This window comes from Varanus komodoensis, unplaced genomic scaffold (genome assembly GCF_004798865.1).
Source record: "Varanus komodoensis strain SLA01 unplaced genomic scaffold, ASM479886v1 scaffold27, whole genome shotgun sequence".
Lineage (NCBI taxonomy): Eukaryota > Metazoa > Chordata > Lepidosauria > Squamata > Varanidae > Varanus > Varanus komodoensis.
Window position 1 is genome coordinate 6483017 of NW_025335701.1, and position 27479 is coordinate 6510495.

At 44.9% G+C, this 27479-nt stretch overlaps 1 protein-coding gene across 1 annotated transcript in view; it reads left to right on the plus strand.

Annotated features, from left to right (window-relative positions):
* Positions 1 to 340: 340 nt before the first annotated feature.
* CDYL2 (chromodomain Y like 2) overlaps positions 341 to 27479 on the plus strand; it is a 74255-nt gene continuing 47116 nt past the window's right edge. The window contains exon 1 of the mRNA XM_044434111.1: positions 341 to 595. Coding sequence (XP_044290046.1) covers positions 572 to 595 — 24 coding nt within the window. The 5' untranslated portion in view covers positions 341 to 571. The remainder of the gene's footprint in view (positions 596 to 27479) is intronic.

Genomic DNA, 27479 nt, shown 5'->3' on the forward strand with positions numbered 1-27479 from the left:
TAAGTAAATAAAGAAATAAAGAGGCGGCCGGGCAGCGGGTGCTCCTTCGGGCCAGCCGGGCCTCCCCCGACGTGCTCGCGCGGCAGGGGCGAGCGGGGCCGGAGCCCGCGTCCTCGGGCGCGGCGGGCGCGGCGGAGGCAGCAACCCCGCTTCTGCCCGTGCCCGCTTGGCTGGCGGGGCGGGAGGGCGGGCGGGGCGGGCGGAGGTTCCCGCACGCCCCGTCGCACGCGCGCAGGCGGGCGGGCGGGCAGGCGCGCGCGCGCACCGAGCGCCGGCTCCCCCGCTTGCACGGATCCAGAGCGCTGCTCGCGCCTGCACGGCACTCCCGTCGCGGTGACGCCCGGCCGCCGTCTCCCCTCGCCTGCGATTCTGCGCACACGCCGGAAGCCCAGGAAGGCTGTCATCCTGCCCAGCACACTGTGCTCGCGGAGGGAGCGCGGGCGAGCCGAGCGCGCCGAAGGAGGATCACGCAGCGCAGCGCGCCCGCCCGCCCAGCGCCGCGCCAGCCCGGGAGCACGGGACGCGCGCCCCCCGGCCGCCCGAGCGCGACGCCCCGGCCCCGCCGCCCGGCATGGCTTCGGGGGATCTTTACGAGGTAACGCCGCCGCTCGCCGGGCTCGGCCGGGCTTTCCCGGAGGGGCGGGCGGAGGGGGCGAGGGACGCCCGGCCAAGGCTGCGGCGCCTCGCTCGGCTGGGGCTCCTTTTCCCCGCGGCGTCCGCCTCCCCGCCACCCCCCGCCGCCGCGCCGCTCCGCTCCTTTTCGCCCGAGTTCCTGGAGAGGAAATGGCAAGCGAGGGCTGGGGGGGGGGGCGAGGAGAGCGGGCTCGGGCTGCCGCCGCGGCTCGGGCTGGCGGGAGGATGGAGCGTTTCCTCCGCCCTCCCCACCTCCGCCGCTCGCGCTCTTCATCCCCCCCCCGCGGGGAGGGGGCTGAGCGCTGCAGGCCTGCGAAGGGCGAGGGGGGCAGAGGTGCTGGCTCCGGGGGGGGCCCGCGCCCCTGCTGCGGAGAAAGTCCAGGTAAAGTCCAGCCTGCCTCCTGCCCTCCGCACCCGCCCCCCCCGAGCCAGGGGCGCGCCGAGCCTTCCCGAGAAGGCGGCGCTCCTCCCCCCCCCCCCCCCCCCCCCCCGGGGCTTCTCAGTTTTGCCCCGGGGGAGGGATGCAAGCCAGGGGGGGGGGGCTTTCCTTGCGGGGGGGGGGATCTGGTGGCCACAGATGCATGCTGGGCTTTTTTGTAGGAAGAGGGAGGGGAAGGAGTGGGCACTCAAGGATGCTGGGCTTGGTAGGTGGGCTGGCCAAGTTTTAGTGGGAGGGGCTTTGGGCAGAGAAAGGGTGGGGGATGGAGCTTCCTGGTTTCGGAGGCTCTGCCTCCTGCCCCCCATACCAGAAAGTTCACCAAATGCCTTCGTCTGATCAACTCTTTGATTGGGAATGGCGATGGGGGACGTATCTGAGGGCTAAATCTGCATGGGCAGGGAGCAGAGGCCCTCGAGCTACCATGTTGGGCAGAAGTGGGTTATATTACGGTTCTGCATGCAGACCTTGCTGCCTGGATGGACCCTGCTATTAGCTTGTTTGGAATAGCCACTGCCCCTTTCCGAATTGGTCTAGGAATTGGGAAGTCGCTGTCCAGTTTTGTCAGAGGCGTGGAGTGATGGATGAGTCAACCAGAGGGCAAATCAGCCAGGGCTAGATTTTGGATGCATTAGAATTTTACTTGGATTGGGTCTACTTTGCCCATCTTAAGTGTCATTGGATGTACAGAGATGTATCAAGTTTATCCTTCCACCACATCTAAAGGAGTATCCCTGTTCTGCCTTGTAGTTTAAAACTGTAAAGGTGCAATCTTAAACTTCAGCAGAAAAAAGGTCTACAACTTGTACCATGCCCCAGCAACCATGTTGGGTGTTATAGGCTTTTTTCTGTTTAAATAGGATTGCACACATCATCAAGAGCTGGTTTAGCTTACACACTTCTAAAACATTGATTGGGTAAAGAAACACCAGGGGAATTTTGATGAAGTATCTTTAATCTTGCATTGCAGTTGTTCTGAAATTGATGTGGTCTGGTTATGAAAGGCTTCTAACTGAATAAGTTTCAGCAGTATAGATGCCCATGCATTATACTTTGGTGCAAAAAGAGGGCTAAAATTCAGATTGGCACAATGGTTTGATTTGCACGTGGAGTGTTTTGAGTCCTCTGCTTGGAGAAAAGCTTCAAAGAAGTAGCACCAAATGTCCCATAATCTTGGAATGTGAGAAATCTGTACCATCAGAAGTGTGTTTGCTTTGTGGAGTACTCCAGTCTACATCACCTGGAAACAGACATGGACCCGGATACAACTTGTATCCTCTCTCTTTATATCTCTCTCTTTATATCTGGGTATATGCAGTGCATTCCATGGAAGAGGGAAAGTAGTCTGATAAACTCTTCATCTTTGAATAATTCAAAGAACAATGTGTGCATGTTTTACACAGTGACTGGTTGCATCCCAAAAATTCCTACAATTTGAAAGTACAAAACTGCATTTAAAAAAAAAATACACCAAAATCTGTACAAAGGTTTTGGTTTGGTTTCTCCTTTCGTTTAGTGTTGTCTTTCTGCTAGAAAAGAAAATACTTCCACATGAAATTGACTTGGATGTGCAAGAACGAAAGGAATCAGCAGAAAATCAGTCAGGTCCACCTATTGCTAAATGTTAAATAGTACAGAAGGAAAGAAGAGATTGCCTCTTTTTTTAAATAGTGCTCACCACCCACATAAAGATTTTTCAGTCAATTAACAGTCTTCTTTGTAGCCACTCCATTGATTAATTAACTGATTCACATTACTGTTAAAGGCTTAATGGTGATTAATCCCAGTTCAAAGTTTGGGGCCTGTTTTTTTAGCAACCCATAGAGTATTACTAATATGTTTATAATAGTATGTATAAATAGTATATGAATACATATGCTTTTTCAAAAGTATGGGGGGTTGTTCTACAAGACAAACAAATTTTACTTTCCTTCAAAAATGAAAGGTGAAAAAGGTGGCCAATAAACAGACCGCAGCAGATGCAGTCCAGTGAAACATGCATTCAGTGGAGTCAGACAAAGGCAGGTCAGAGAACCATCAGTGGAGTTCCACTGCAGTTCCAGCAAGATTCACTGAATCACAAACTATCAGTTGAATAAACAAATGTATTATTCTAATTATCTTGGTACAATAATGCCACCATCTCTGATCACCTCTTCACAAGGACCAGTACTGATTAAAATCCAGCTCAGGTTTTAAATTGAAATTTGCACAAGTGAAATAAAATGAATGCTTTTGATACTTATGCTTATGTGCTGATATTTAGCTTTAAGGCCCCAAAGTTGCTTGATCACATGCTGCGTAAACTCTGTTAGAAGGACAGCTCCTTGGAAGACAGTTACACCACAAACATACCAAAGCATGGTCAATACTCTTTGTACCTACTGCCCTCTAGATCTGTTTTCTTGGAGTATGCATAGGTGGAAGGCACCTTCCCTTTTGGATGATTTGAAGGCAATAAGTCAAGCTGCATCTTGATTTTGGATTTGTCTTTATTGTTTAGTGGTTGTTGATGAGCTATTCAAGTTTTGACCTGAACATTTGTTGATTTCTTCTGGAGAAAACCGAATCTCTCAAGGTGACATCAGTTGCTCAAAGTTTATTTGATCAGTGTTGATGCCTCCAACTTCACTTGAAAATTGATGCTGAACTGGCTTGTCTAGATTTGTGAATTCTAGTTGGTCATGGAGTACATCGTCAACTTTCGTCTCTTCTCTAATACCACCACTGTTGGTGAGTTCTGGCTGGCAGTAAGTAACTGCCATAGTCATGCACTTCGTTAGTTTATTCATAGAAAGTTTTTTGTTGTGTTGTGTATATTAATGATTATGTTTATTATTGCACTGTGTTTTGCTTGTGAGCTGGCTTGAAAGAGTTTGGGCCCTAAGGGTGTGATACTTTTGTAGTGATGATCCTAAACTTCCACACTCAGGCTTATGGTTATCCTGTGCAGGGCTGGAAGAGTGGGGAAGATGGTCTCTACCTCCCCATTCTCCTGCACTGGATTTTCACTAGATGGGCTTTTTGTTCAACTAGCAGTAGTACTAGTTGCTGGTTGGACAGACAGATGGAGAAGCAAGGCGGTTGGGGAGACATCACATCCTGGCCTCTCCAGCCTGCTCTCCACCCATAGAAATACCCGCTTCTCTCCTTCTCCAAAGTTGCTTTCCGACTTCGGAAAGAAGCCAGAATGAGTCATTCTGTACCAGCTGGTAAGAGAGGTCAGAGCTCTGATTCCTAAGTCTGAAGTTGGAGTGCTGACTTTGACCTTGTATCTGGGAATCTAAAATATCTTGTGGCCCCTCAGACACCATCTAGGGAGTCATCCTATGGCTACCATCCTAAATGGTAGGATAAACCTCTTAAAATAAACGAATACTGTAAATGTTTATTTTCTTTCACTGTCCTGTGACACCCCAGCATGAATGTGTAGCTGGTTTCTACTTTAAGGCATGCACTGATGGCATTGTCATTACACTCAAATAGGTTACTTACATATAATAGATGTTATTAAATATGTATCAAAATGCTTCCTCCATTTAATAGTTGTCTTTACTTTGAATACTCTGTGCATTAGCAAAACACTTGGATCCGTTGGTATGAGGTAGAGGAAACATGGCTCAGCTTGACTTTGCCATCGTCTAACATCTGGCTATCCCCTGTATGTCACATGTTGAGCAAAATGGCTGTTTACAGATCCAAGTCAGTAACCCCAAAGCCTACAGACTAAGCCTAGAGACTCTACATTTTTAAAGGAAAAACTCCTCTAACATGGAGGTTCAAAGGGGTCCTTGATGTTATTAAATTGTGAAGATGTAAATGACTAATTAAGCCTGCTGGATGATCACAAAAAAAGAAAAGGGGGGAAAAATCAGAATCCTGCATCACGTTTCACTTCCTGGCACCCTAAGAACCAATTCTTTATATTGTTTTTTTCCCATCAGAATATATGGTGTATCTTAGCTGCCTAGGTCATCTTTTATTCTCTTCTTTGTTTGGGTCACTGAAAACTCCATTAGCAAAATATTTATTTGAACATACTATGCTGGAGAAAGTCTTTGCAATTCTTTTTCATTAATATTGGCCTTGCAGTGTGTTATTCCATATCAGGGATTAAGCTTACAGGCTTTTGCTAAAGTATAATATATAAGATGATTGTAATTAGTTTTGTCAAAGTAGTAATCTTAACTTCCTATAATTATGATCACAATGATGAAACAGTCATCATTCAATGGAGTGTGTTGGCATCTCCACTAAGAATTTCTGCTAACTTTTTTGCTTCCTTTTGTATGAGGGAAAATGTAATCTGACCTCCAAGATGGTGAATTTGTAGAAATACCAAGAATTAAAAAACCAGAACTGGGTTAGAGTAGCCAGAAACATTGTTCTCTATGACAGCACTTACTGGATGGCATTATGTCAAAGATGTAGAAAGAGGACATTTGTGGATTTCCTGAGCTAATTGTAGCAATGACATCACTAGAAGTGGAAATCATGAAACAAAAGTATCTACCCCTCCATCCAAGCCAGCGTGGCACACCTGGGCCAATCTGATTTTGAGTAAGTGCCTGTACTGATTTGGGTTGCAATCCAGCCAAAATTATCCCCATTAATTTCAGCAGAGAAAAAAGTAATCGTATTTTTTAACTTGCCTTTGAAATCAGTAGGACTTCATAGTGCTTAATGTTGATGTGATTGTGCCAGTATTTTAAATCTTTCCAACTCTACGGTGTTAGTTTTATGTCCTATGAGTGCCATATAATAGAAATGTGAGCGCAGCACAAACTATTATACTGTTTATATGTGGAAACACATAAAATGGCAATCATACTTGTGCGTTTTAATATGAAAATGTGCTCCAGTGATGTAGACTTGAATTATTCTATGCTATTCTTGAAAGGTTGAGAATTATTTGTCATTTTATATTGTTGACTGAGCCAGCTTAAGCAGACCTACAAGAACTAAAAATACAGTCCTGTTTTCACCCCTTCAGAATCTAGCTTTCAACCTTTTAAAAAATTGATGAAAAGCAAGTGTACGTGTCAGAATTTGGCCTGATGGACCCATGTAGAATATAACCTCTGGATGAGGGTGGCTATATATTGTGCCCACCACCATTGTTTCTGGTTGGATCACTTTTGGTTTCCACCTCCTTGTTATGTCAAACCAGAAACTGTAAGACTGAAATGTTGGTTATTTCAGAACATGCCTCAGTTTGTTTGGACTTGCTAGTTACAAATAGCCCCAAGGCCTCCTGGTCTTTGGCACTTCAATGTCACCTTGTTAAATGATAGGTCTTTGAAAAATCATTCTTGCTGAGCCACAAGAGTATTTTGGAAGCAGTGAGGGTACAGCCAACTCATGTGCTACAGAGTGGAAGGCTAGCAAGCTTTCTTCTGGGGCCAGAGTATTGCCTATACATCTCATAAAAATACAATTTAAAGGGGGCAACAAATTGTTTTAAGTGATACATTGAAAACTCTTACAAGCCAGTTTGCCTCTCGCCAAATACGCAACTCGTACAGGAGGTGCAGCATGCTAAATATGATTTGGCTATTTTTTAATAGTAGGTAGAATTTGCATCAGCATGTGTAAAACAGAAAAATAGAGAACAGCTCAGTAAGATATCAGTGTTTTCCCCCTCAATTCAGTCTTCCCTGTCTAGATAGTCTACAGAACCAATTTTAATAGTCCCTCTGCTGATTGAATAAATTTCAAAATCAAAAACTAACATGAAAACAGGGAAAGCACCCAGTTCAGATGGATTTCCAGTTGAGTTGTATTTTTCAGTGTTTATTTATTTTTATTTTATTTTCCGATTTATATCCTGCCTTTTCCCTACAAAGGGCTCAAGACAGCTTACATCATTCTCCTCCTCCATCTTATCCCCACAACAACAACCCTGTGAGGTAGGTTGGGCTGAGAGTCTGTGACAGGCCCAGAGTCACCCAGTGGGCTCCATGGCTGAGTGGGGACTAGAACCCAGATTGTCTGAGTCCCAGTCCCGTGCTCTTCACCACCACACCACACTGGCTCTCTCAAGTTCCCAAAGTTGTTCTAGCTTCCAAAGTTGATGCTCCTCTTGTGTCAGCCCTCAGTGATGTCTATATTACAGTAATTCCTAAACCAGATAGAAATCATATCTTCTGTGCAAATGATCAACCTACTTCATTGATATTAATATATTAACTGAAATTTTGGCTGACAGACTAAAACAATTTATTATCATGTTAGTCTACCTTAAAAATAGGCAGGGGGTGATGATTTTAGATTGGTTGTGGATCTGATTGCATTAAAGGATAGAACAGACATGGTTACCATTATCTCTTTAGATGGGGAGAAGCCTTTCCTTAAATTTAATTGGAAATTCACCTTTGCCATATGTTTGCCTCCAGGTTTCAAGAACAGATTGAAGTTTTGCATAACACTCTTAAAACCGGTGTTAGGACCTGGAGCCCTGTCTGAGCTGGTTCCTTTTCTTTTACTCAAGAGAAGTATTAAACAGGGATGTCCTCTTTCTCCATCAATATTCGACATAAGATTGGAACCCCTGTGCATGCTGTTTGACCAGATTCTAATATTAAAGGATTTGTGCATAATACATTAGAATGCAAACTTACTGCCTGTACTGATGATCTGTTATTTTGGAACTCCAGTCTATTTTGCTCCAATATTGATGCAAATAATGATTTTGCACATTTATCTACTTATTCAGTTAACTGATCCAAGTCAGAACTCATGTCTGTTGAAGATAATGCACCCCAGAGAATGTAAACTACCTGGCAGCTTAGAGTTTGTACTTTATTACTTATTTGGGGATACTTGTTCCTAAGGATGTATCACAGGTTAAGTTTAATTTGAGTTAATTAATGAAGTCTCAAGGAGCATTGACAAATGGGGGTCTATGAAGTTATCTATAAATGGGATAAGGTAAATACACTTAAAATGAATGCAGTGCCTTCATTTATTTATTTATTGCTGATATGCCCTTATTTATATCAGGCAAGTATTTCTAGAAGCTTAGTATTTTGTTTTATGTATTTTATGGGATTCCACACCACCATGAATAACTTTGAAAAGAATGCAGCTTTTAATGACACAGCGTGGATTTGCCCTTCCTGTCCTTTCCTTATACTCTTAGGCCTGTTTGTTGATTTGCATTAGATTTTGGTCTGTTCCACTAAAGTTAGATTCCTTTCTCTAGTAGGTTTTGCAATTTTTATTTCTGAATCATCTTCCCAACTGGATTGCAATGGGCATTTGTCATACCAAGATAGAAAACATGCCTTCTCCTCCAGTTGTGTCAGCTAGAGAGCTGTGGCATATTTTAACATCAACTGCAGTTCAACAAATTTTCATGCACAAAATTAACTTGCTGGGGAAATCCAGATTTAAAGACTGGCAAGAAGACGTTTGTTTGGTAGGCTTGGATGGATGGGCTGATTTTTACTTTGGACCAGCTTGTTGGTCCTGATGATAACTTATGTCCATTTTTTGTTTTGTGTAGTTAATAAAATTGTCAGCTATGGCTGCATGAGAAAATATGCAGATAAAGCATTTGCTGGCATCCAGGTTTGGTCCTGCTGCTTTTGCTGCTCCAGAGCTGCCTGTGTTATTGGAAATATTGATCAAGGCTGAACAGCTGTATTCATGTGTATCGATATCTATTATCCATGACTAAATACAGAGGTACCTCGGCTCATGAACACCTTAGTTCATGACCACATCGGGTCGTGAACAAAAATTTCATAAAAATTTTGACTCAGAGCGCAAACTCTACATTGGGTGGCGACCGGGATCGCAGCGGTCGTGCTGGGGGGGCAGGGAGATGGCCACGCTGGTGCTCAGGGTGTGTGTAGTGGGGGGGGGGATGGCCGTGATCTTTGTTGTTCTTTGTCACTTTGCTTCACATTTTTCTGATTAAAAAAATAGTTACAGAACGGATTAACCTTATTTACATTGAACCTTATGGGGAAATTTATCTTGGCTCAGGACCAGTTTGGGTCATGATCAGAGTCCTGGAAATGATTAAGTTCGTGAGTCAAGGTAGCCCTGTATAATCCACAGGGTCTCAGCAAAGAATGGAATAATGAACCGGAGCACCCCATTTGTTCCATCCAATGGAGTGCTTGCTTATTATCTATTTTGCAAGGACTCAGCCTTGATAGACTACACTTAATTTAGGAAAATTTGATTTTCTAATATACCAAATGCCACAATGTCTCTTTGATAAGGCCTTAATTAAATTGGAATGGGTAGAGATATAAATGCAGCTATAGCTTCTTTCCATATATTTTGGCAATGGTGAATGGGAACTTATTTTTAGAGAAGGTAATAATTCAGATAAATCCTTAATATTTAAGGATACACACATCCTTTTGAATTAACTGCCTGTCTCTTGGTCAGTGCAAATGCATTTCCACTCCCCTTTGACACCAAAAAAACCCCTAATGCTCCAACACTGGAAGGGGAAATAAAAGGCAAACAATAAAGTCACAATAATACAGTGGGTACAGTAACATAGAAACAGAGCAAGTCAGAAGGGGTCTCCCGGGCCATCTAGTCCGACCTCCGGCACCAGCCGGCTCTGCTCACGACATGCCCACCATCTGGACGTCCAGCCTATCCTTGAACACCCGCACCGATGGGGCCTCAACGACCTCTCGTGGAAGCCCATTCCACACCCTTGGGGTCCTGACTGTCAGGAATTGCTTCCTGGCATCCAAATGGAACCTTGGCTCCCTGAGCTTTGCTTCGTTGGCGCTCGTCCTGCCTTCCTCTGCAGGGGAGAACAGGCCTCTACCCACCTCCATGTGACATCCCCTCACATACGTGTATGTCGCCAACAGATCCCCTCTGAGTCTCCTCTTCTCCAGGCTGAAGAGACCCAGTTCCCTCAGTCTCGCCTCATACAGGATCCCCTGCAAACTGGCCACCATCCTTGTGGCCCTATGCTGCACTGACTCTAACCTGGCTATATCCTTCCTGTAATGAGGGGCCCAAAACTGAGCACAATATTCCAGTTGTGGGTGCACCAGAGTCGTATAGAGTGGTAGTAATACCTCTCTTGATCTAGAAACCACACTTCTGGCTATGCAGCCAAGGGTGGTGTTTGCCCTCTTGGCCACCGCATCACACTGCTGACTCATGTTCAGCCTGCACTCAACCAGCACCCCGAGGTCTCTTTCACAAGTGCTGCTGTCCAGCCACTTGTCACCTAACCTGTACTTATGACACCCATTCCTACGCCCCAAGTGCAAGACCTTGCACTTATCCACATTGAACGCCACCCTGTTGTCTCCTGCCCACTTCCATAGTCTGTCCAGATCCTTTTGAATCTGGAGTACCTGCTCCTCAGTTGTAGCCACTGCTCCAGTTTTAGTGAACAAAATGTCTTTATGTTTGAACATGTGACCTTTAGATGTAATCTGCAAATGGATTTATATATGGATATTTGGACTGCCTTTGTTGAAGTTTATGCATAATTATTTTCATTAATAGTAGTATGTACTGCTATAAATGAATTCGATGTACAGTATACCCTGAAGTCGTGGTTCAGCATTCGCGCCTTCAGTCTTTTGCGGGATTTTTCTCTGAGCGAGTCCAAGCCAATCTCCTTGTGAGTAAGCCGGCGCCTCACTATGCAGTGGCTTACTCTCAAGGAGATCGTTTCCTCCGAGTTTGGACTCGCTCGGAGAAAATGATCTCTGAGCGCACTCGCCCCGTGTGCCCACCCACCCCCGGCCCGGCCTGCGCCTCCCACCCGCACCACCTTGGTGGCCAGCGCCAGCAGCAAATTTCTGGTTTTTCACAATTTGCAGGTGCTTTGGGAACGTAACCCCCGCTAATTTTGAGGGACTACTGTAATATGTAATAAAAGTAAAGTTATGGATCTTTTAAAATTGTATTAAAATTTGTAATGTTTTAATTTATTCCATTTTTGGTTTGTTTTCGTTTCATTTTTATGTTCACACCAGGGTGGATTTTAGTTAAATGAAATAGATTTAAATCATTGTTTAAAAGATTTAAATCACTAGCCAGTAAAACTAGAATTAAATCATGGATTTTTTTACATAATTTGCATGCATGCCTGTCTTATTCATAGTTAGAGGAGCTTCATTAAAATATTCCCAAACTGGGTCTATTTTACAGCCTGCTGCCATTATAGGTTTTCTCCTTCAGGGAAGGAATAATGTGATAAACCTCAGGCTGTACACAAAAAGATCCAAAAGCTTTGAGTGTCCTGCTCAAAGGGTTTCACTTTCATTTTTACTGCTTGCTGCTTCCTCCTCACACTTAGCTTCTCATGCAGATCTATTCCACTTCCAACGATCTCCTTCCATTCAGTGAATTTTTTGAAATGTAGCACTTAGTAAGAGGTTGATTCTGTAAAGGAGCAATGGGATTAAGGTCTTTTTCTCAACTCTGTATATTCATTTTATAATGTTTTTGCTGTGAAGAAGAGGCAAATTCACACTCTTGAGAACTGTAAAACCAAGCATCTGCGATAGTAACTTCTAGATATAAATATTGCCCAATAATCTTACAGAAACTTCTGGAAGAGCCATTGTGAATGGGTTACTGGAATCCATTTGCCAAATATGTAAGCATTGATTATGTTACATGCTTATGTATGCCCCATGCTACATAATTTAAAACTAAAACTTATTTCATGATGAATAACCTTTGGACTAAAATGTGTCTTAAATGGCGAACTATATTTAGATAGATTTTTCCTCAAAAAGCATTTTATTAAAAATACAATTTAAATTTTAAAAATCCATTTTAATTTTAAAAACATTGATTTTTATTCACCCTGATTGATACAATAAAATAAACAAATGAATAAACAAGTAGTATGCCTTTGAAAATAGCCACAGAATATACCTTAGGTACTTTTCAGTTTAGGATTTAAGCCAATATTATCAATTTAAGAATCCTTTTCAGGGCTGAATTTAAAAAAAAAAAAAACATAGTAAGCTTGTTCTCCCTGATGTTGATACCAAACTACTCACCATTTCTCAGGAACATTCACCCTTTTGGAAAGTGCTCCACTTTTCAATTATTTTTTGGCAGTCCCTTTGAAATGTTCCACCTAGTCATTTATATTGCCATCCCTTCTCCCCTCCCTCTGCTTCTTTGCTCTTATCCAACCAAAACTAACAGTGCAGGGCAACAGCATCTGCCTCCTTGACTGCAAGATCTAGAAATATAGAAACAGCGCGAGTCAGAAGGGGCCTCCCCGTCAACTAGTCTGACCCCCTGGCTCCAGAACTGCCTGGAACTGGAGGGAACCACTCATGATCCAAGAAGCATTGCCATCGCTCTTAGTTGGCTTGGTTTGTCTTCACTGATCCAGCCACATAGCATAGTGATATCTTCCTGTCTGTCATATGATCGACACATAGCTAGAATTTCCAACGTACCTAGGGCTACGATTGTGTACACACTTAGGTGCATAGGAAGCTACCTTATACTGAGCCCAGACCATTGGTCCATCCAGCCCAGTATTGTCATCACTGACTGGCAGCAGTGGCTCGCTGGGGTTTCAGGCAGAAGTTTTTCTCACTCCACCTGGAGATGCTGAGGATTGAACTTGGGACCTACTGCATGCAGATCATGTGTGGTCTTTACCCTGAGGGAGCAAATGCCATAAAACTCAGTGAGACTTACTTCTGAGAGGACATGTATGGGACTGTATAGCTATGTAGGAAGGGGGTGGGGGGACCCAGCAATGGTTTGGGAAAGCAGAGATACCAAACAGGATTGAAACAAATATGCAAATTCTGACTCACAACTGAAGGATTATGTGATTGTTAAAAGCCTGGCAGAAAATCAGTAATTTTGGCCCCAATTTAAAAAGGACAATATTCTGGACAATTTAAAAAGGACAACATGACAATAGTCATGTTGTGGAGTCCCACATAGACTACAAATTCTTTTCTACCAAACTTTGTGTTACTCAGATGCTGGTCAGCTACCTTGAACCTGAAATGCATGCAGCTTTTTGTTTGGTTCATTTAATATCTCCTGTGAGCCAAACAGTGGCTTTTGGTCCTCAGGGATGAGTTGAGATATACAAAGAGTCACCAAGTTCTGAGCTAGAGGAGAATGAAAGTCTTTGATTTACTCAGAACTCTGGATGGACATGAGCCAAAAAAAAAAAAAAGTGGGAAGAATATAAATTTTACCACTGGAAAGTTCCCTAAATTCTAATTAATACAGCAGCCTTGTTTTTACTGCAAGAAGTTACAGCAAAGACTCAGGATTTTTTTTCCCAGCATTTTGTTCATTGTTCAAACGTGATTCTAAGTTTTTCTAGGAATGTGGAGAAATGTTTCTACAGTTGCTCCAAATGGTTGTCAGTGAAGAACAGACTGGTTCACACACACACACACACACACACACACACATTTGCACACAAACACACACTCCTTGTCAATGCAAGAAGTGTAGGACTTACCCTGTTCAGTGCTTCTGTATCAAATATACTACCTCGTGATAAATATGACTGCTAGCAAATATCATGTTTGCAGCTTCTGGGAAAAAAAACCCTAGAAGTTTCCTCACCCAGTACTTTAAATTCTGTGAAGAGTGCTCACATGCAGAGGTGTTGTTAAATAATTAAGAGACTTGACACAAAGGACACAAATCCATACAGGCTAATTTATATCTCTCAATATGCAAATTTAGAAATACTAAATTTAGTTAAATGTTGCAAGAGCTAAATCAGCCAATTGGTTTCTGAGTCAGACTGTCTGAAATAATATACCATATATACCAGCCTATAAGACAACTCTTGAAACTGGAAATAGCAAAGCAAAAAAATATGCCAGGTGGAAATTTTTCCTTCGTTTGCCTTCCTCCTTCCTCCAGTCTCGCGCCATCTTAGCTGCAGTACGCTTCCTTCTTGAACAGCCTTCAACTTAAAACTGGACTGGACCCTCCAGAGTGCAGCCTTGCTCTAGGGGAGCTTGTCCTCTGTCCTACGGGGCCACAGGCCGAGTCCCGAGCCCAGCGCTCGCCCCACCCACCCTTGCCTGGGGTGGCACACCATCCGGGCCAGCTGCAGCAGCCAGGAAGGGGGGCCCTCTTCTCGTGTAGCGGTCCTCGCTCGGCACCCCTGGCCACCCCAGCCAGCCCCCTTGCAGGCTGCCGTAAGCCTCCAGCTTTGCTTTTTTACTTTGTTGTAAACCGTCCAGAGAGCTTTGACTATAAGTGGCATAGGAATGAAATAAACAAATAATTAAATAAAGCAAGCGTGTGTTTTTCTTTTGTGGTGATCCATGGTTTAGGGCCGAAAAGAAAGCTTTCACATCAGTTTACAATTTTTTCTCTAGACACAGATCACGCAGTTACGAACCAAGGTGGATAGAAGACAAAGGTGAGCTCAAGTGAAATCAAAGAGATAATGTGACTATTAGCTAGAATGACACGACGCCATGAGAGTCCAGAAGCTTCTGGCTAACGAATGCCCATGTATAGCAGCGTATAAGCTAACCCTTGAAACCAGAAATGGCAAAGCAAAAGTTGGGAGTCATCTTATATGCCTGACATATGACAAACACCAGAAAAACAGTCCAAAACTTCAACCTTGTCTTTTACACAAGTCACTGTATACTCCAGTATATACAGTTCATGCTTTCTTTAATTTTTCCCTGACCCAGATTATCCCAATGTGATGTAAAACATTTTTTCCTAAGGTTAATTGTCATGTGTAGCTCTCTTTCTTCCCCAGTTTCAGTTTCCTTCCAATTGGCTCCTCCGTGTCAGTTAAACTTAGAATAAAACATTCTTACACTCTTTTTATTGTAATGGCTGGCCAGAAAGCATAATGCAAATGGGCAGCTTTTATCCAAATTTAGTTTAATAATAAATTGTCCATGGGCACTGATAGAAATCCTTGGTTCTAGCAGATACATTCAGGGTCATGGATTGGGACCCGAGGCTTGGCAACACTGATCCACAAAAGAGCAAGAAAAGTATCAAGTAGCTGGAGCTGTTGGTGTTCTGTATACTTGGTTCTGAAGAACTCTCAGTAGATTTTGTTTGTTGCTATTCCATGAACACTTGTGCAAGTGGTAGGACAAGACTTTGCGGGGCAGATTTATAGCATAACAGGGTTATATTGCATTAAGTGCATAAAAGCAGTGAGTAAGTAAAATTCAGAGTTTGAGTCTTGAGAACTGGGTTGTGCCGAGCCTTAACGCAAGAGGTCCTGGATCTTCATGCAGTTTTCCATGTCATCAACCACTGTACTGCAGATGGAGGTTTCTCAGTAAACAACTTTCTGGATTGGCTCCACCCACCCAAGTTGACCTTTTGGATTGGTATAAGGAGCTTCTTGTCCTAGCTAAGCCTTCCTTGAGCAACAAGGCCTTCCCGAGCTCTGTATGTTCTGTATCCTTGGTTATTCTTTGACTGATTTTTCATTTCCTGCTTGATCATGCTTCCTGGTTTGTCCCCCTTGGTTCAGACTTGTTCTTCGGTCCTGCTTACTAGCTTGTCACATAGATACTGACTCACCACACCCACCATTAATTTGTTTAATCCTGTTTTGAAACTGTCCGAGTTGGTGGCCATCACTACCTTGTATGGCACCCAGTTCTGTACTTTGCAAGAGGAAGTACTTCCTTTTATTTGCCTTGAATCTCTCACTGTTCACACTTGTTGGATAACATCCCAGTTTCTAGTACTATCAAGATACTATATGTCATATTTTCTGCTACCCTTTTGTAAAGTAAAAGAACCTCGAACACTTGGACCTTTCCTCAAGGAGAAGTTGCTCCCTTGATCATTTTGGGTGCCCTTTTCCAACTCTATGATACTCTTTTTGAGGTGTCGCAACTAAAAGCCCAGTTTATATTTTTGGACCTCTCCCTGTATGCTTTTGGCCCTGCCTTTTTGGAGCAATGATGTAACACAGCATAGTTGCCTTTATAAACTCTTATAAAGGCATAATAGACTTGCTTTTATACAGTTTTGACACTTTTTCTAATGATTCTCAACATTCTTGACATTTTTAACAAAACCTACAAACTCGGCTAAGACTCCATCAAGCTCTCCACCATCCATGAGCCCAAGAGGTCTTTCCAGTTCAGCCATGGGCTGCTTGACCCCCAATACTGTATACTTGCTCTTAGGATTTATGTTTTCCTTTCCTCTCTTTGTTTCCGCCGCTTCCGTGTGCATTGCTTTACCGTCGCTTACTCTTTGCGCTGGCTATTTTGATGTCCATGCCCTCGATCACAGAGATCAACAAGCTGCATACCATCTTTGCATTGGTGGTTTTATTTCTTCGTCCTGTCCATGTGTCTGAACTGCAGTGCTCTGACTAGACAAGGCCCTTGGGGTTAAAACACTTGCCCCATTCTGAAAGGTTGAGGCTCAGTTATAGCAGCAAGCACTTTCAACTAAAATATGTTTGCGTTTGTTTATATTTTTGGACCTCTCTCTGTATGCCTTTGGTCCTGCCTTTTTGGAGCAATGATGTAACACGGTGGAGTTCCTGGACTGAAATGAGCCTTGCACCCTGCTGCATCCCAAGAGTATTAGCCTCCTTTGCACATGGTCATTTTACAATTCTGGCAATTGTTAAGTATGTTGATATCAGGTCCTTTGTGGTTTTGAAAGGCAAACAGTAATGTGTTCATCAGCATTGTTTATTGATACTCGTTAAAGCGCTTGCCATTGAGAGCCTGGTGCATTCTCTGCATTGTGTTCTGCCCTGGCACGTTAAAGATAATGAACAGCTCAACCTTAAAAGCTGTTCATCAACAAAGCCCTATTAAAGTTAAATAGGCCCCCCATGGTACATGAAGATCTAACTGTCGGGCTTAAAACAGAAATGAGGTTCTCAGATACTGAAGTTAGGATTGCAGGCTTGGACACACACATCTGCTCACATGTTAGCAAATTTTGTAGCTGCACTTCCATTTGGTAAGCATATTCTTAGTTAATATTCTTAAAGGTTGTGGAGTGCACTGTATTGTGCCTTGTGTAGTCACACCACTAATTGAACAGTCCCTCTTACTGTTACGTTTGCCTACATACTTCTGCCTTTTTTGCCTGCTGAAAAATAAAGATTCAGCAGCCTATAAATGTAATCAAATTATTTATTTGATTGTTAAAACTAGCTAAAATATACAGCTGAAAACATAAGTTAAGTGCAATGCAGTGTCCATGTCATTTAGGAATTTATGGTGGACACATAATGAATTATCAAGATGGCAAAGAAGCTTTTGCACATAGACTTCCTTTTGAATTTTTTTCTGCTCTGAGCTACTTTTTCCCCGGAATTTATGCACCTTACCTGATTCTTTATAAAAGCTACCATGTAAGTTTTCAGATAGGGATGCGAGAGGAATCTGATGGTAGTGTGTGGGGAAAACTAATGGATTATAAAAATTTTCCGTTTCTCAAATTCTGGTTTGCCAAATTCTGGGTGAGCTTACTTGAGCCAGCTCCCAAATTTCCATCTCCAAGATTGGTCATGGTTTGTATGTTTAAAATAACGCTAGGGAAATTTGTGAAAAATCAGCTGATTTGCACAAATCGTTCCCCAAAAGCACATTATCTTTGTGTGATTTATGTAAATTGCATGGTAATAATGTTTTTGGGGGTACCAATTTGTGCAAAGCACACAAGATACCATAATTTGTGCCCATTCAGTAAATTTGTACAAATTGTGTGAATTCACAGTACTGCACACACAGGCTGATTTGAGCAAATTTCTTTAGCATTTTTTCAACTATGACCAGTCTTAGAGGGAGGAAAAAGTGAATTAACTTGCTACCAGAGGTAGGAGGAAGTCCGCTTAGTTCAAATGGGCTAGACTTTCCAGCATCAGCTCATCCCTGCCTTCGGAGCATGTTGCCCAGATGAGAGAGAAGAGGAAGTGATGGGTCATTTCCTGTTTGGATGCATCCAGTATAACTTGTGGAGGGCAAATTAGTATGACCACCGACTAAGAGGAGGAAACCCGTTTTTGAAAAAGAAGGCAGAGATCTACATAAAATCTGCATGTTCTGATGACTACAATTTATATCAAAATATAGTGGGGAGAGATGGCTGTGACGAGATGCCCTGTTTCCTGCTTGTTCTGCTGCCATCCAGGTTGTGAATGCTGATGGAGAACTTCAGGGCACTGCCTGTTCTCCCTCCTTGGGGTTCTTTACAGTTAAACACATTTGAACTGAGAACCCTTCAGCCAAAGGATGCCTTCAAATAGAGAACTTTGCTCTGTGAAGCAGGACACGTGGTCCTGCTGCACCTGGCACAACCTCCACTTGGGGTTGTCTGTGTGCAGGTACTACTGATGGAATGTTGTTGCACCAGACGCGGTTCCTGTACACTGTAAACGAGGTCTATCCCATAATTGCACCCTTACATGTTGAAATTGAAATTTATTACTAAAATATCAGTGTATATGCAAGATAGTTACCAGGAATTCATATTCTGGGGCTTCTGTTTTACTGGGATTGTTCCCTTTTCAGTGAGAGCTTGGACGATTGAATGCACTTTCATCAAAAAAAAGTTAACGTAGAAAACTAAATTTCAGAATGACAAGTTCTAATCTGTCCTTTTTCCTTACACGTGAGTTGCCTGTGTGTATGATTTTGTTTTGTTTTGTAGGAATAGAGAGGTGAGGAAGCATTCTGTCATACAAGAGCATATCTGAACGCAGATGAGGTCCAGCCCAGTCAGAGCATCAGTTGAGAACTAAATGCAACCTCGTATCAATGTACAGTATGGGCCTCTGTGGAAGAAAGGGGCAAATGAGGGGTTGCACTGTGGGGTCACTGTTTTGCCTCTCATGGATTGCAGTCAGAATGTGGGGCGCTGGGACAGGGACCAGAATGAAGAGCCATCAGCCTTATCGAAGACCTGCACACAGTAGATGAGAACTTCTAGAACTGGGGTGCTGATAGGGACCGACAGAGGTGCTTGCAACTCTTGCCTTTGCTTGGGGGCCTGGCTATGAGACTGTCATGGTAAGGGCTTCAAAATATGCCACGGCATTGCGGGGTGTGAGAGAAAGGAGGGATGGGGAAGGGGAGGGGAGGGGAGGAAAGGGCAAAGGAGAAGGGAAGCAGGGTAGAAGGAAAGGGGAGGCTTTGCCTGGCTTTGGCCCACTGGGATTACTTTCCCCAAAGGAAGGCAGTCAATGCTGCCATCTTGCTTGTGTGTAGACTAGCAATAAGGAAAAGTGTACTTGAGGCTGCATGCCAGTTACACCAGTTCTTCCATTGCCTCTTGGCAGTTGTTTGGGGAAATGGTTGCATCTGTGCCGTCGAACACCTGCTTTGCATGCAGAAATACAGGATCCAGTTGCTGGATCTCCAGATAGAGCTGCAAACTGCAGAGAGTCACTACTGGTCAGAACAGTCAAGACGGGGCCGTTTTCCAAGTTTTTGTAAGGCAGTTCCCCGTTTGCCTGGGCTGCCTTCACCTGCCAGCATTGTCATGCAACAGACCAAGGGATGATGAGGGAAGGGGTGGGTGCTTCCCACGGCGACAAGGTCCCCATCGTTCGGTTTTAGGAGACATCAACCAGTGCTCCTCCCTCATGTTTTCTCCCCAACTTTTGCTTTCCCTGGACACAAGTTCAGTTCAGTTCTGTTCTCTCTTCTCTTCTCTTCTCTTCTCTTCTCTTCTCTTCTCTTCTCTTCTCTTCTCTTCTCTTCTATTCTATTCTATTCTATTCTGTTTTACTTGAGGGCTGTTTTAGCTCCAGTGGTTTCTTTCCCTGCAAAATCCTGGAAATTTGTCCCCTCTATACCTGATAAATAGACATATCGCTAACGGTTTTAGTAATGTTGTTTGGAATGTCCATCTCCAAGTGTTGAAAAGAACACTTTCTCTTGTGTTTATGTCCATTGGCTGTTATGGTCATTTATGTGATGTCATATGTACAAAATGTGACTCCAGTCTAACTCGTGGTGTGCTGTGAATATGCAATAGACCAGTGCTCTGACATGCCCAGCTACAAACAATTGTAAAATTCAAATGTGATCCAAATCAGCATTTTTAATTCAAAGGAGTTATTGTGGTGACTGCTAAGGAAAAAAACACATTCTTTTGTCCATTCATTAGACTTGTAACAATGTAGCATGTTCTTGGCTCTGTGTGGTCTTGCAGTCACTTTCTTGCTTCTCGTATATTTGGGTGGGGGAAGCAAAGAGGAAGAACGTTTTATATCTGCCTTATTACATGAGTGCCTTGGTATTGTTAACCATTTTGAAGAAAGAATTGTTTTTCATTGTGAGAAGCAGAAGAATAATCAGAAGTTAATATCCAGCCATGTGGAAATCTTTATGGAGCAACAGGAATATGAAGAATTATGCTTCCGTGTTTGCTCTGATACACTGAAACTGAATCCTTCTTATTTGTCTTATGATTTAAGTTCAGTATCAGTTTTACTATGAGACCTTTCTCAGTAGCTTGGCACGATTCCATCTTTTTTCAGTCATCTCAACCCAGTGTAGCGAGAGAGAACTGCAGTGCGGGGTGTGCTTGTTCCAGGAGACTCCATCCCATTTCTGTCCCTTCCGATTCCCCACTTCCACCCCTCCTCGTTTTCTGTGCCCCAGCACTGGGCATGCTCAATTTGGATCATGGTGTTGTTTTATTCCAGGAACAAGCTCAGCTCATTGTTGGTATATATAATGATATTGCCACCAGTGTAGATTATATCAGATTCATTCTTCCATACTGATTCTGCCTAAAATTCTATTTTGTTGCTGCTGACACAGTACAAAATTCGTCAGTTTAATTAATGTTTAGAAACTTACAAACAACTAAAATGCTCTCCCAATTAGGCATCAGATCATTTATGAAAATATTTCTAATGCAAATCCTTATAAAATCTGCTTGAGGCAAGTATTCTGTTAAAATATATGCTTCCTTTTGTCTCACATGGTAGGGAATGCATTTTCTAAGATTATGCACAATCAAGAAACCAATTCTCCCCCACTTGAGTTTAATGTACCTAATTCTTGCTGCACCATGTTAGACCCCATTGTCTTGGAATCCTTTGTAACTGTTGATATTGTTCCTGCAAAAAGAAAATACGGAGCTGCTTCATAGCCTTTGGGGCTTTCCACCCCATGGAACTGATCTGTTGTGCATTTAAGACAGGGCAAAAGAGAAAACACTTACTTTTCCAGTGCCCAAAGACATCACTAACCAAAGATGTAGTGATAACCTCCCACTCAGAAGGGGGATTCACAAAGGACTGGAGCCCAGTCCAAACTGGCGGTTCAAGAGCAGAGGAGGGCACAGCATCATTATTATTATTATTATTATTATTATTATTATTATTATTAACATTTCTATGCCGCCCCTTGCCGAAACCTCGGGGCGGCTTACAACATGATAAAATACATTGAAATACAATAGTACATAATAAATTACCATTAAATATAAAAATACAAAAAAATACATTGATTTACAAATACAAAATTAAAATTATCAGTATAAAATAAAAATATAGGAGGAGAAAGAGAAGGAAGAAGAAGTTGCCCAGGCCAGATCATATGTTTTAACAATTGAAATGATGTTTAAATAAAAAGGTCTTTACCTGGCGCCGAAAAACCAGTAACGACGGTGCCAGGCGGACCTCTTTGGGGAGTGAATTCCATAGGTTGGGCGCCACCGCAGAGAAAGCCCTCCTCCGGGTACTTACTCTCCTAATTTCTTTCATGGAGGGTTCCTGGAGAAGGGACTCTCCCGCAGATCTCAAAGGGCGGTCGGGCATATACGGACGTAAGCGCTCGTTCAGGTAGCCAGGACCCAAGCCGTTTAGGGCTTTGTAGGTCATAATCAACACCTTGAATTGGGCCCGGGCTTCAATGGGAAGCCAGTGAAGCTGATGGAGGACTGGAGTCATGTGAGCATAACGCCCCGTCCCCGTCAGCAACCTGGCAGCTCTATTTTGCACCAATTGAAGTGTTCGGACCGTCTTCAGGGGAAGCCCCACGTAAAGCGCGTTGCAGAAGTCTAGGCGGGAAGTCACCAGCGCGTGTGTCACCGTCGCCAGGCAGTCGTACTCCAGGTAGGGGCACAGCTGATTAATCAGCCGAAGCTGAAGGAAGGCGTTCCTCGCTACCGCTGTCACCTGAGCTTCCAAAGAGAGCTCCGGGTCGAGGAGTACTCCTAAGCTGCGGACCTTATCCCTAAGAGGGAGTGTTGCACCATTCAGGACCAGGTCAAATCCACCCTCTCCGAAACCCGATCCGCCAACCAACAGGACCTCCGTCTTGTCTGGGTTGAGTTTCAGTTTATTGGCCCTCATCCATTCCCTTACCTCGGCCAAGCACCGGTTCAGCACAGCCACTGCCTCACCTGGATTAGTGGAGAATGAGAGGTAAAGCTGGGTATCATCAGCGTATTGATGATTCCGCAGCCCACACCTCCTGATGACCTCTCCCAGCGGTTTCATATAGATGTTAAATAGCAGAGGGGATAGAATGGAGCCCTGTGGTACCCCATGGCATAGCTGCCATGACGTAGAGACATGGTCCCCCAGCACTACCTTCTGGAATCGACCGTCGAGATAGGAGCGGAACCACTGCAAAGCAGTGCCTCCAACCCCCAATCCCGCAAGTCTATCCAGAAGGATACCATGGTCGATGGTATCGAAAGCCGCCGAGAGGTCCAGAAGAACCAACAGGGATGTACTCCCCCTGTCCTTCTCCCTGCACAGGTCGTCGTACAGGGCGACCAAGGCAGATTCAGTACTGTACCCGGGTCTGAAGCCGGACTGAAAAGGATCCAGATAATCAGTTTCATCCAAGAGTGCTTGGAGTTGTCCCGCCACCACTCGCTCCAACACCTTGCCCAGAAACGGGATGTTGGCCACAGGTCTATAGTTAGTGGCCATCTCTGGAGCCAGTGACGCTTTCTTCAGGACCGGTCGTATTACCGCCTCCTTTAAAGGGGCAGGCACTCGACCCTCCCTCAGAGAAGCGTTAACCACTTCCAAGATCCAGGTCCCAATCCCGTGCTTGGAGTTATTTATTAACCAAGACGGGCAAGGATCCAATAGGCAAGTGGTGGGACGTACTCTTCCAAGCACCTTGTCCACATCATTGGGCCGCAATAATTGAAATTCCTCCAGTAATTTTGGACCAGACGGTGGCATTGGCGACTCCTCAGAGACCTCTGATTCATTAGTGGAGTCCAGCTCGTGACGAATCTGAGCGATTTTCTCCCTGAAATGCCTGGCAAAGTCGTCACAGCGGGCCTTTGAGGGTGGCATCGGATCTTCCTTAGGACCCAGGCGAACCAGGCCTTGCACCACTCGAAAAAGCTCCGCTGGACGGCATTGTGAGGAGGCAATGGAAGCGGAAAAAAACTTCTTTTTCGCCGCCTTCACCGCCACAGCATAGGCCCGATAGTGGGCTCTCAAGTGTGTTCGGTCAGATTCATCCCGTGATTTCCTCCACCTACGCTCTAGCCGTCTCCCAGCTCACTTCATCGCCCGTAATTCAGGTGTATACCAAGGGGAAGAGCGGACTCTGCCCGGTGGGAGAGGACGCTTAGGAGCGATCGTGTCCACAGCCCTGGTCATCTCTCCGTTCCACAGTTCGACCAGAGCCTCGACAGGAGCACCAGTCTTGTCAGCCGGAAACTCCCCCAGGGCCCCCAGGAATCCATCCGGATCCATCCGGCTCCGGGGGCGGGCCCATACAATCGGGTCCGCACTCTTATAGAGGGAGAGGCCGCTCTCGAGCACAAACCTCACCAGGAGGTGATCTGACCATGACAGGGGAGTCAAACATAAGTTCTTCACCCTCAGGTCATCCTCTACCTGCCCCGTCGTGAATACCAGGTCCAGAGTGTGTCCACGTTCATGGGTAGGGCCAGTGACGTGTTGAGACAGGCCCATGGCCGTCATAGAGGCCATGAAGTCCTGAGCCGCCCTGGTCAGTCCAGACTCGGCATGGAGATTGAAGTCTCTGTCAGCTCAGATAGGGAGACTGCTGGGCAGAAAGGTGCACGGTACACCAATAGAATCCCCAATCTGTCTCGTTCGCCCAACACCAAGTAGAGGCACTCCAGCCCTGGTCTCAAGGGGACCGGAAGGCCCGTGAGAGAGATGGAGGCTCTGTAAACCAACGCGACTCCCCCTCCCCTCCCTTCTGGGCGTGAACAGTGTTGAACCAGATACCCGGGCGGGCACAATTGGGAGAGGGCAACATCCCCTCCCTCTCCCGCCCAGGTCTCCGTTATGCAAGCCAGGTCGGCCCCCTCATCCACAATCAAGTCATGGATGAGGGAAGATTTATTATTGATCGACCTGGCATTGAGCAGCAGCACCGTCAGACCCGAGGGATGGTTAACAAGGCTACCTGGCGCCCTCTGGTTGGGGGCAGGATCAGAAGGAGGGACAGGTGTCAGCCATCTGTCCATCCTTCTTCTACGTGGACACGTTAAGCCCCTATTGTTGTAACGACCATTGCCCGTGACCACGCCAATAGCAGCCCCCGTGGGTTCCCCAGGATATATAAACGTCGACATGGCCAGGAATGACTCAAAGCACTGATTAAAGCAGGGTAAGATTATAAAGTAGGTCGAAGGAGGAGAAAAAGAACGATAAAAAGAAAAAGAGGATCCTTCCTCTTCCCTGAGAATCAGCAGTAGGCAAGCCTATTTCAACAAGAGTCCATGGCCAGCCCAGCCCCCCTCTCGTCCCCCCGAACGGCACCCCAAACGGCGGCGACCCCTTTGGTCGCCGCCCTTCGGCCGCCGGCCCCGGCCGTTGCCGCGGCTTTGACTCCGCAGGGCGCCTCCGAGACCCGCCCCGTCACGCACCGCGCGCGCCCGATCACCTGGGCCGGCGGGCGGCGCTCTCTGGCGCCACGTGCGGCCGCGCTGGCCGGTGGAGCTGGCTGCCGTCGAGGTCGCAGCCGCGTGCGTCTGCCTGCATTCGCTTGCCCGGGAGCGGCGTGATGCTGGAGGTGGGCGGAAGCGTCTCTTGCAGCGCGGGGTCGGTGTTTCCTGCCTGGGGGGCCGTTCCCTCCTGGCCGTTGCCGTGGCTTTGACTCCGCAGGGCGCCTCCGAGACCCGCCCCGTTGCGCACCGCGCGCGCCCGATCACCTGGGCCGGCGGGCGGCGCTCTCCGGCGCCGCGTGCGGCCGCGCTGGCCGGTGGAGCTGGCTGCCGTCGAGGTCGCAGCCGCGTGCGTCTGCCTGCATTCGCTTGCCCGGGAGCGGCGTGATGCTGGAGGTGGGCGGAAGCGTCTCTTGCAGCGCGGGGTCGGTGTTTCCTGCCTGGGGGGCCGTTCCCTCCTGGCCGTTGCCGCGGCTTTGACTCCGCAGGGCGCCTCCGAGACCCGCCGTTTCTCTTCATGAATGGCAAGACCAGTGCTTTTTTTGTCGTACAGCGCACTGGAACAGCGTTCCGGCACCTTTTTTCAACGGATTTTCCAAGTTTTCAAAGTAACTTTTGAAAATTTGATGTTTGGTCCACATGGATTTGAATTGTCCTGTCGAACATAGCAGGTTGGTGGCAAAATCATTAAAGCGGTGCATGCGGGCTGCTCACATGTCGAGTGCGATGCGTGCGCGCTTCGTCCGCGCTGGTTGTGAGGGCGCTGCGAGGCTTGTGATTGGTCGTGTGGTCACGCGCTGAGTGCTTACTGCAGGCGGCAGCCATTACGTTTCGTTACACAACTGATGTGTGTGGGTGTGTGTACAGTGATTGACTACCTGCGAAAGGTAAATAATTTATTTTAAAAAAATGTTGGTGAATTGAAAATCTTTTTTTAATTTTTAGTGCAAAAGTGTGACCCCCAAATTTAAAAATGAAAAAAAAAATACTAATTACTTCTCAACCACCGGCCCTGCTCAGCGCTTTTGTTCATCAAACTAGTTGGACCGCCTCTGAGACTTTTTGATCCTTGAAAGTGCGTTGATCTGTGGTTACTCAGAGGACGAAATTCAGCCATAGATACTAACAGCAGGGAAAGGAGTCGAGAAGATTTGTCAGACAAGAATTGGACAAAACTTGGGAATTTACTATGAACATTTGCCTTAAATACAATGAATTAAATTTATGTTAAGAACTGAATATATAATTTTAAATAAAATATTAACAAGATGTGAGTTCCGGCACCTTTTTTCTTACAAAAAAAGCACTGGGCAAGACTCATCCATGTGGCCAACATTTCGAATGAACAGTCACTTTTCAAAATTTATGGGCACATGTTCAGCAACAGTGCTATTATCATGGGAGCGGTTGTGTCTGTGCCAGTTTACCTCGTGGGCCCGTAAGTTCTGATGACGTTCTGTTGGATTACAGGGTTCGGCTATAGGTCAATTCTAGATCTGGACTGAAAATGGGTAAAAGGTTGGTCAAAGATGCTGTAGCCCTTTTGCAAATGTACAGGCTCAGGTTACAGGAGCAGTCAATTCAAGTTGGCATGGTTGCTGCCAATAGTAATTTGAATACAAGTTTTGTATATTATTGTAGTTTTTGAAGTTGGTCTCATTTTGTTGACCAGTTTATGTATGTTTTTACATTATATAATAAGTTTATAGAATTGTAATAGCATGGTACTGATCTCCTGTGTAAAATTTGCAGATACAGCCTAATTTCTGATTTCTGCTTTTCTCTGATTGCAATCAGGGGCATGTGTACAAATTTAGCATCTGATATACAGGGATAATTTGTGCTTGTGAACTGTGCTTGACAATCATGAAATGAGCAACAAATGCAATTAAGAATGAGGTATTCAAAAGTGGAAGAAATCAAGGAGATATGCCAAAACCCCTCCTTAGATCATCCCATTGGGTGATTGCTGCATGAAGCAGTTTTTTTAAAAATAAAACTTTAATTTAAAAAACATGCTTTTTTCACTCTGGGAGTATTCCGAACCTTACATTTATGAAGTATCCATTTCCCTCTTTCTGTCTGTTGTGTTTTCATATGCAATATTAGCCAAATCCAGTGGTAGCATACTCTCTTTAGCAGAGGTTTTGAAGGATGCATCAAAAAGCTCATGGTAGCGTAATGTTGATGCCGCTTACCCTCAAGTGAGGAAGAATCCATAGACATCCCCAGACATTTTTATGGACATAGGAATGAATGAGCAGGTGAGTTTTGCAATCACCGGTATTCTCTGAATTCGACATTGAAGCCAACCTCAGTTCCCCATGCTCAATTACACTCTGTTTTCATTTCAGACATGTAAAAAGCACATTACTAGTGGGAGGGAAAAACTCTTAAAAGAGCGTACTCAAATGTGCACTTTTAAAACTGCATCTAAAAAACAACAACAAACCAGGAACTGAGACGCTCAGAATACTGAAGGATTTTTTTTTTCCATAAAAGACTATCTTCCTTGGGATTTGGGAGTGAAAACACAATATGTTTGATTTGTGAACATGAATGAAATTTTCATATA